At 37.2% G+C, this 11081-nt stretch overlaps 1 protein-coding gene across 1 annotated transcript; it reads right to left on the bottom strand.

Moving 5' to 3' along the window:
* Positions 1–3298: 3298 nt before the first annotated feature.
* On the bottom strand, positions 3299–10873 carry LOC104459037 (protein FAM173B-like). Its single transcript, XM_010078867.1, has 4 exons — positions 10589–10873; positions 8269–8406; positions 7138–7188; positions 3299–3496 (listed from the first exon to the last, which is right to left on the bottom strand). Exons 1-4 carry the CDS (start codon positions 10871–10873, stop codon positions 3299–3301), a joined length of 672 nt encoding a protein of 223 aa, XP_010077169.1.
* Positions 10874–11081: the final 208 nt, after the last annotated feature.

Below are 11081 nucleotides of genomic sequence, written 5' to 3'. Positions count from 1 at the left end.
CCAAAATGTAGCCCCATACTAGCTACTATGAAGATAATTAACTCTACCCCAGCCAAAACCAGCACAATATCAGATGGCTCTTTTGTAGCCATAACCCCTCTCCTTCTCCCTAGAAATCCACTTTATGCAAAATATAAAACTACAAAATTAGAACTGTAGCACTCAGACACTGTATTGGTAGAACTGATCCCACATCACAAAGCCTGTGGGGACAATGTTTCTCAATGCAAAAGAAAAAAACATTGAAAAATCTGACTCCTGGTGAACTCTGGCCTGTATTATTTCCAAAGAGATCAAATTCTACAATACTTCAGGAAAGCATTACTCATTCAGCAATGCAGGAACTTTTTTGGAAAGATCTGGCAGGGCAAGGAAGGAATAAAACAACCAACTCCCAAAAGGCAAGTGATTCTACTAGAAGATGTAAACAAAGACAAACTATAGGTTTTTCTGTGTATCTGACTTACTTCAGTATTAAATAGCATGTGTAGCTTGAAGGTTTCCTTCTTTCAGCTTCAGACCTACACTACAATTTTATTAAGCCAGTTCTCTAAGGCCTTTCTAGTTTTCAGAAGAAACAAGTTTGTACTCTGGAGTAGCGTATCAATGAAATCGTAATACATTACCCTAGCAATTGGAAGTGTATCAACATAATAATCCATACAGTGATAACTGAAGTCAGAGTTAAGTATTTAATCTTGTAAACTATCAAATGAACATAGCAAGTGATAGAAAAATTGAGGACAGCATTACAAGAAAATGCTTTCCCAGTTCCCCTGTGTAAATTACAGCAATTTGCTTTCCATTTTACATGTCAGTCATGGAAACAAGAATACAGCATATTTCCTTATGTAACAAGGAATTCCAAGCCTTCAGACCACTGTCTCCCTCAGTGTAGGCCCCCGAAAGTAAATGGTCAGAGCAAGAAACAGCCCTCTGCTTTACTTTAAAATCATTCACAAAATCTCTCCTTGCCTTGAGGACAGTACTTAGTGCTCCTAAATCTCAGGCCATTACATCATTAGTCCTATCTCACTCTCCTCAACGAATATTTCCAGAGCAACAGGTGGTAACTAAGAAGTACACACCCCAAAGCCTTTACCACAGGCAGAATTGAGAAATTCAGTTTTACCTTTTAACAGGCAAGCAATAATGGAACAGACAAATACAGAATCAAACACAGCAGAAAAAGTAAATATCTGCTTCATTCCCCGCAAACTAATTTTAGTGAAAGAAGGCAGTAGAAACTTGGGTCAAATCACTGCACTGCAGATAAGTCACAATTCACTTGATCAAAAACTTTTGCCTTCTCCCTTATAATCATTCAGTGAAGGACTCAGCATAATTTGCTAATTTCTCTTTCGTATGTTCTTTTTCCAACGGAAATAATTTCTGATTTCTTTTGTCTGATGCTCCAGTTTTATGGCCTTGGGATATTAAATTCAGCCATTTTAGATAAGCCACTATAGCCCTGTTCTGTCACCGTGTAATATATTTCACACTTAAATCATGGTAGAAAGTGTTTAATGTAGTTTTACAAGATGCACCATGTTACACTGCAGTGAAAGACTGTAAAAGACTGCTTACCAGAAATCAGCGTTCTTCAGTAGTTTCCATGTTTATAGCTGTGCTTTGCCACATAAAGCTGAAATCATCTCTCCTTTGCATACTCCAGAACAGATACACTTGCCCCTTTCTCCTGCTTTGTATATGTTATCAGGACAAAACCCTTCTACTGTTTTATTTCAATTCCTCAGTGTAGATTTGTATTTTATATTCTCTTTCCTCCTTCCCTCCCATAAAAAAATAAAAAGCCTGGGTACAGGCGTAACTGTAGACTACACATACCAAACAATATCTAACTTCTCTTCAAGTCAAATACTACAGTCCAGCAAACATGCTTTCCTAGTGCCTAATAAAATGGCACAGGCTTTGTATTTATGTAAAATTGCATGGTCTCAGCACTTCTCTTGGCCTGAGCTTATTATAGTTGTGGTAACAACTGCCTAGAAGTCAGGTGACAATTCCCTACCCTGTTTTAGCTTCATTCAATGGGTATCCTATATGCAAAGGTCTGAGAAACTTACACAGTCACTGCTTAACAGACAGTCTATAAGTTAACTGGTGCCAGGGGAGGCTAACCATGAACTTTGACTAATTTTTAATGGGTGAAAACAGTAAAACTTTACCTGCGACAAGTAAGCAGACTGTTACAAAACAGGAAAGTGTTATAACCATGTTAGAAAATGAAAGTGTCATGGCAGTGACAGTACCCCACTGCAAACCAGTATCAGTAAAAAGACAGGGACAAACTGTTTCCCTTCCAAGGAAAAGCCATGCAGTGATGCCATGAGTTTGAGAGACCTCATCAGATGGCGTAGAAAAGCAGAGGGGAAAAGAAACCTGACTGCAAATCTCCCTTCCCATCTCACTATAAATTAAATGAGGTCTAACCAGATATAACCAAGCTAGCCAGACCACCTAGCTCTGGAATCAGAGACAGTCTTCATGACACATTGAAGCAAGCAACTCTCATGCATACCTTATCCAATGTTTGAGCACACAGAAGTGGTGACACTTCACTGCCCAGTAGGTGACTTTTGAAACCCTTCCTAAATCAGAGAGGTTGGGAAAAATCATGGTCGTTTGCAAAGGCTTATACCAACAAGTGTTCAGTGAGAGCACATTTCTGCAGTTTTGTTTTCACACAAGTTAAATAAAAATACATTAATATAATCAATGGCTACAATTGTGTTAATGAATAAGCAACTTGTTATATTTGCTTTTTGTGTCATATGCAACTTTTAGAAGTACACATTTCAAGGCTGAGGTGTAAAATGTTAGTATCATTGTACTCAGTCTGCATTGGTTTGATGTAAGCAGCAGTATGCCTACTTGGTATATATAATGAAGACATTTGGGAACCACGGCTCATTTGAGAAGGCATTTGCACACCACTTCCAACACCAATAACAAATACTATGTAGTCTCAGAAAGAATGCACATATTAAGTTCGCCAATGTCAGCATTTTAAGTTATACATATATTCCCCTCAGCAGTAGTGAACTGCATTTTATCCCATTTTCCATATTAAAGTTTTCTGCTTCTATAAAACTTTCTCAAAATTTTTACCAACTACATTAAGCCATTTAACTACACCTTTCACTAACCTTTGTGTTGTACTTGAGTTATTTTAGTGAACATATATCTCCATATCCTGAGGCTCTATTCACATTAAACTTGTCTTTAGCATGTGAAGTCAAAGCCAAAAATGTCAGTGCAAAAACAAATGAGATATTTAGGATTCTGTTTCTGGTGTAATTTCCAAGCTTTTTCTTTCACATCCTCTAGAATGTTTCACATCATAGACCCACACAGTGTCTATTCCCTCTCCAGTAGTATGATCTGGGATCCAACAAGGGAAAGGAAAACGACAGGCAATGATTCTGGCATTACATTCAAGTTCTTCTTCTAGTTTCTTCTCCAACTGTGGCATCTGTTGAGCAACAATAAAAAGCTTTCAGAAGCAGTGAAAAACAGAAGCATTCTCTTTAGAAATCAACTCAAGTGTGCAAGAGGAGACCAAGGTTTGAGGAATTTTTGGAAAAAAAATTGGGAAAGTATTCATGATATATGTTTTGGCTTTGATGCACTGATAAATAATATCTAAAAACTAGAAAATTGTTATTGTGCCCTGATTGGCGAGATCAAGAAAATCTTATGTTCTAAAAATTCAAACAAAACCTGGAGATAATCTCTTGGATTAAAAAAAAATAAAAATCCACAAAATAAGAAGAGACTTTGCATGTTCCAACTCATTACTCTCTTCAGTGGGATTCTTCTCTGTAGAGAATGGGAGCTCAGGTCCCTGAATTCATGCTACTTAGGGCACCCCAAGTCACATGAACTATTGCGTGACACTCAAAGGCCAATGTTTCTCATAATTTCCAGCCCGACCCCAAGACATACCTTGGGACACTCACAACATCATACAGCCAACAACTCAAAGCAAATATTCTGCTGTTACTGTAAGCCAACGTACTGGTATGTTAAATACTATTGAAACTGAGCTTTGTTGGCTCCAGCCTGTTAACATATGCACATTAACTTTCCTCAGCTGTACTGTACGAAGTAGCATATAACACCATGCAACTCTCCTCAGTTGAAGACGTACAGTCCAGCTTTCCTCCATTTGCAAGAACTGAGCAGATATGAAAGCCGATGGAATTATCACTCCTCTTCCAGAACAGAGCAACATCCTGCCCAGTCAGATACTCTGTCTCCAATAAGTATTTTGCAAATTCTGCTATGGATTAAGTAAGAAATGTATTAACACATTGAGACGTCAAAGGAATTTCTTTCCCACCCAAGATAGTGATTATGTTCTGAAAAAAACTTAACTTTATAAATTTAGCCATTTTTGTCCTTTGGAAAAGTTTGATGTTATGCTTAAGTAGACTAGTGCAAATCCATCTGGAATTTCTTTTATTCTTACATACTGTATCTATCTCAGAGTAATTATAACAGCAAGCTCCACAGGTTACTTCTATTACATGTAAAAAATCCATTTACTTTGATATCATGACATAACACTTAGATACTAAAAGGCTAAAAAGACAGCAACAAATACAGTTAAAGTCAAGTCACAAAGGACACAAAATAAATAAAAAGTTCAAACAAAAAAATACAGAACATTATTAGAAAACAAGACTGACTGACAAAAAGATATTTCCAAAGACTGCAGATAGCTTCCACTATCACATACATGCTGAGTGTACCTTTGATGTAACATCATATTATAGCTACATTTAAGCTTACAATGGAATATTTTAGGAAAATTATATCATAGATCTAATACATCAAAGGGTTACCTCTGAATATTTTCAAGCGTTCTATGCTCTGATTGAATGCATACAGCAAATGCTTTTTAACATTTTTGCTACCGCACCCTCAATAAACTGGAAAAACAAGCCCACTTCAGTATCTCAGATTGAGCTAAGATACCAAAAAAGGACAGACAAAATTGTAACAGAAATTACAAATACAGACATAGTACAATTTTTAATGAGTAGTTATGACAATTAGTGACAACTCATGTCTATGTTAGCTTAAATTAGAAAACTTCATTAATAGTTCAGCCAAAAAGAATTGCATCCTTGAATCAAACAGTCCAACTAGTTTTTAAGCCGTATCTCTCACTAACATTAGGTGTTACAATCATACTGTATTTCATATCAAGCCAGGGTTGGGTCTTTTTGGTATGTCTACATAGATATACAGTTTAGTAAGTCTTTTGTACAGTATATAATCAGTTAAGATACATAGAAGCTACAAACACGAACCCCTGGTAAGAATGCTGTCATCCCACCTTGAAAAAGGAAAAGGCTCTCTGCAATGACACATAGATAAACACACCTCCCCCCAAATGTCTGCAAGAACAGAGAGGTCTTAGTCTTCCCTGAGATCAATAAATCCAAGTTCTGTAGCCCAATCTTGGATATGAAATAAAAGCACTGTGTGACAGCATCAAATTAGACCAGTATTATTAAGAAAGCTACAGAGATCTATTGCCCTCAGTAAAAAAAAGACAAAATGCATTAAAATTTACAGAAAATCAATTTAGTCATTCAGGAGGCTAAGCATTCACAGCTTCTGAAGTAAATTTAAAAGGGATGATGAGCAAACTAAAGCTCAGGAAACACACTAGTTCATATGTTTGGATCTGTTACATTTATGACAGTACTCTTATCTGAAGAGTTTAGCTTAGTATTCAATGAATTTACTGAAGTTATTCTGAGCCCTAGAGCAACTCTTTCTATCATAGCCGTTACTAATTTATTCCATTTTATACTATTACATTTAAAGTTAAGCCAGTATTTCTGCTAGGATTACTCATATTTTACCAGGGCATTTGTTTATTTCTAGTTTACTGAAAAACCTGCCTTCACCTGCACTTTTCCCCTCAGTGCAACTGCAGGATTTCTGACTGCAAATTCAAATATTTATACTGCCCCCTCCTGGAACGCCAGCTAGAGAGCACATAACATCCAAAACCGAGCAACATCTGTAGCACAAGTACCATCATTAGTTCTCACTAATATGCCACGCACAAAACTAGGGAAAAAAAATGCATTTTCACTTCAGTTTCCAACATGAGTTAAAAATCTGAATCTGAAGTAGGCATTTAATTCCAATACTGTTACAGAAAAAGCTTCTTGTTGCATCTTCCTGTTACTACTACAGAAATATTGTATGGTATAGCATCCCATAAAGTTCTTCACTGACTTCATCCCACATCCACCTTAGCAGAGGAAGAACCAATATGAAGCATTTATAGGTTATTTCTGTTTCACTCCTCTATATGCATACAACCTATACAGAAGATTCTAATAATTAATCAAAATAGGAAGAATATTTAAATAGTTGAGATTTTTTTTCTCTTTTCTAGTAAAAATATCTAGATAAAGCTGAAAGTCAAAGTAAATGTAAAGTCTGACTGAATTTATCGAATATATCACTAAAGCAATCACTACGCAACTCAATTTCTCCAGCAATTTTGAAGAATGCAGTTTCCCCAGGGGCACAATGAACATAAGCTACAAAGACTTCCTAAAAGGCAAAGAAATTGTGCACTTCTACTCTAGTAATTATAGTTGAAGTCTCCCTTCCTAAACTATCACAGTCTAACATGGGCACGGGATTAGTATAGCATATCAACTGCTGGCCTATTTGAGATGATTCAGATTTTGGAGAACATAAGCAAAGTTCAACACTCTCCTCTTACAAGGCTCCCAAAAATCAGCTGTAGCAAATTTCCCACTCCATCCCCTCCCTGCAAACTCCTCATTTTTTCAGTATGAAAACCTGAAATTTTCAAGAATCAATCTATCACCTTCACCCCAAGTAACTTGAGCACAGCAGCTTTCATTCTGGTTCTGAACTAATGGACAGAAAATACTTCTCAAAAAAATAAGTTACAAGTTCTACCAGTTTTTAATCATAGCAACAATGAAATATCAAAATATTAGTACTAACTACCTTTGACATCTGCAGGTTGGTTCATTTTGCAGATGAAGGTACTAACACTGAATGCCTTAATATTAAAATAATTAAACAACACAAAAATAGTAAACTTACCATTTGAGGTACCCCAAAAACAACAACATTCATATAACGGGAAAAAGAAACCTAAAAGAAAATTTAAGAAAAGTCTTAATTAAAATGGCATTTATATTTGAAGAAGTTCTCACCATTCTCTTCCACTGATCCCTCTAGCTGCACTCCTTTCAACACAGATTTAGACCAAAAATAAGAAAAGGAGATCCCATACCAACTTTGCACCACACAAATTTACACATAAAGACAACTTTATATTGCTGAACAGCAAAAAACTTCTACTACCCGGCCAAGAATATAAAACAAATTCTAGTAGCACAAGAAGTATCAATTTAGAAAATACCTACATGATTTTACTCATTACTAAGTTTTTCCACAGCTCCTAGATATGTTTTAAGTGTGCCCCCACTTTTGTTAAATGTTAGCTAGCTATAAAAACATCCCCGGCATTCAAATGCTTGGATTCTTCCAGTCAGTGCCCTGAAGTTTTCCTGTGCTCCTCTCTGAACAAAGATAAAACCAGTACATTCACACTTTTCCCCAAAATTCCACTTTACCCACTACAAAATGGTATTCTTAAAAAAAAAAAAAGCCAAAAACAATCAAAAATCCCACAACTTTGACAGGAATAGCAGGGGAGAGGCCTACATAAATACAACCCCCAAAAAAGTGCCTCATTAAAGAGGCAATTGTGACTCAAATGATGGAAAATCGTAAAAAATTCTCAGCCACATATAAATTACCTTAAAGCAACACTCAAAACCAAGTAACACATTACACAGCTAGAAAAGAACACATCTAATGAAGTGTCAGAAGAGATTGTGATCTTGCATGTTAGGTGAATAAGTCTTGTTACTGATTCCACAGAATCAGCTCTCAGTGAAGCCTGACATTACAGCACCCCACACCATCCAACAGGCAAAAGCATGACAGTGTGCTCAGGGAGACTGTACTGAAAAAGAACAGCACTTCACCCAAGCACAAAAACAAGCACTGCACTGAGCCTAGTTTCTGTGGGCTCAGGTACTTTTCTCAAAACCCAATACAGCACCTTGGGGCCAGCCAGCATTCTGGTTCTTTCAATAAAGTATCTCCAAATTGTGGAAAACTCTCAAACATCCCAGATTCATTCTTACATACTTCATCACCTACCTTCCATAAGTCTGAAATATAAAATCTGGTGTTCTGATGCACCCCATCTCTCCAGGCACGGTATCTGGAGTACCAAACTAGCCAGGGATTTAATTCATAACCAACAGCTTTGAATCCCCTTTTTGCAGCTGCTATCACCTACAAGGAAGAAAATATATCTTCACTTAGAAACAGAGAAAGTCTATTAATGTAAATAGGAGCACATAGGTTTTGTTTTTGTTTTTTTGTTTTTGTTTTTTACAAAATAAATCCAAGGAATGCACTTTTATAAATCACTCAGGTTTTAAACCTCAACAGATTAGTAGTAGAGTGAACAAAAACTCAAACCACATTTTACTATTACTTGTCCCACTGAAATGAATAGATATATTCAGACAAACAAAATGAACCATTTAAACATTCAAAGGGCAAAGCTGTAAGCTTGTAGTATATCTATGATTTACATAAAAGTTTAATTTAATACATTCATGACACTACCTTAGAATTAAAGAGTACTGAAAATGACCATGGAGAGAACAGTGAAACACATAAGCAGAAATGCTCAAAATCAAAGCACTTATTTGAAAAGCAGTGATGGGTAGGCACCTGAGATACCCCTGAAATCAGAGCAAGATGACCTACCAATAGAAAAAGTAATCTGTTGACCTATATTTAAAAAAATGTAGGTCAAAAATTTAAATGTAAGTTAAAAAATTGAAAAAAAACCCCACACAAATCTCACAGTATAGCTTTCATCCAATACTAAGCTTCATATATCATTTTAAAAGGCAAAAGGTAACTCAGATAACAAATACATTTTCAAAGACATTCCTCTGAGTTAGACCTAAAGATGTAGAACTGTTAAACTGTACAGCAAGTGTCTTCAGACAAGATCAAAGTCTACTGATTTTTTAGGGGGGGGAAAAAATTAAGGAAAATACAAGGAGGCACCAGCTTCTAGAATTAAGTCATAATTTAAAAGGTTACGTTTTAATCAGGAAAAGCTTCATGAACTATGAATTACAGAATGGGCAAGGTGAAATCAGGAAGAAGTACTCATGTCTTAAGAGAACTTCTCAAACAGCGTCACCTGGACAGCATGTTTCAAGCTATTAAAATAATGCATCTTCCATCATGCACACAGCATTTGCAATTAAACTAAAAGAACCTGACATTTTTACCATGCCTGGAAATAAAAATAGGGTCATATTTATCCACCAATTACACCTGAGTAAGTGCTAAATATTTAAAAGCATCTGAACAGAAGCTCAACTTTTTTTCAGGACAGATGCATTAAGGCAACACCAAGCATTCCATTTTAGGCACCTGGATCTCAAAGTAGCCTTCAGTCTCCACACACACTCACAAAATCAGAATTAAACACACGGTACCTAATGAAATTAGGTGTCTCAGATGAGGGTCAACAACCAAAATGCTGAGCAGAGAGGGCATCACAAACTGCAGCTCTCGTACCTATGTGCTTTTCCGTTTCCTTCTCAGCCACCTTTACAGATCTCGATTTCCAAATCACATTTTTTAACGTGAACAAATGGTTGACTCATTCACATGAAATATGAACAAAGGTAGCATTCAAGAACTTACTTGTTTCCATCAAAAAACCACTTAGTGCACCATCCTGTCACTAAAACTGACTTGAAGCAAATGGTTAGGAAATGGTACACAAAACATCACAACTACAAAAAAAACTCACACCATTCTCCATTACACCCTCACCACCACATTTCACAAATAGGGGTTCAGACAATGTCCTGGAAGCACAGTATCACTTTGGCTTTACTATCACTTTAGAATAACCACTATTTCTCTTGGTAGTTATTCTAGTTTCACCACAGTCATTCTGAACTGGGACAGCCAGCACTGCACAAAGGTGGGAAGTCTTCAATTCCTTCAATACCAAGATTTTTATAATTCATCACTCATTTCTGATTCTCTTTTGTTCTTCTATCACCTTTATATAATACGCATATTGCTGCAGCCTCATGTGTTGCAGCTATAAACCTATGCAGAATCACAATACCAATACTCTGACTGAATCTCTTCATGGGAATGCAGTGCAATTCCCTCCAGCCAACAGGATCAGGTTATAATTTTGTACACTACCCTGTCAAGCTGCAGGTAAGACTGGAGCAAAAATATTGATTACTCACCTAAGCTGAACATAAGCCTTTATCAGCTTTGAACCTTTTCATGACTCGCACAAAAACACTGGATACCACAGACAAGACATTCATAAATAAGAGAAAACAACAGCAGCCACAGCTAGAGCACTTGGCACTTTTTTGAGAGGTGACATAAGAGGAAGGCAATGCCCGTAACTTACAACACGGCCGTCCCCGCTACCAATGTCCACTAGGGAGCCGCTTCTGCTTTCTAACATTTTCAGCACATTCTGGATCTGAGCGGAAGTTGCAGGAACGAAGGGCAGACACACTTTCCTCAAAGCTGGGGTCACGAAGGGGGTGACCACGGCGTACAGTGCCACCAAGGTCCCACCGATACCAGCGGTGACCAACAGTCCCCAGCTCCTCCTTCTGGAGCCGCCCTCGCAACCCGCTTGCTGGCCTGCTGTGTGGCTCTCATCGCGTAGACACCTAGAGACAGACATTAAAGAGTATTAGCTTCATTATGTGCCCACTTAAAGTGCATTTTATCAGACAGAACATCACGAAGAAAACTTATATCCCTTTAGCTGATTCCTAAGGCCCAAGAGAAATTTTACTGTAACTGCTTTCGAGAAGCTGAAGCACTAGGTTCACCTTTCAGCAGGGGTGGGGGAAGCAGTTTCTCTTTAAGCCGCAGTTCTCGCCGCCCGG

The sequence above is a fragment of the Pterocles gutturalis genome, unplaced genomic scaffold (assembly GCF_000699245.1).
Source record: "Pterocles gutturalis isolate BGI_N339 unplaced genomic scaffold, ASM69924v1 scaffold2281, whole genome shotgun sequence".
NCBI lineage: Eukaryota > Metazoa > Chordata > Aves > Pterocliformes > Pteroclidae > Pterocles > Pterocles gutturalis.
This window is presented reverse-complemented; position numbering and strand designations above follow the sequence as displayed.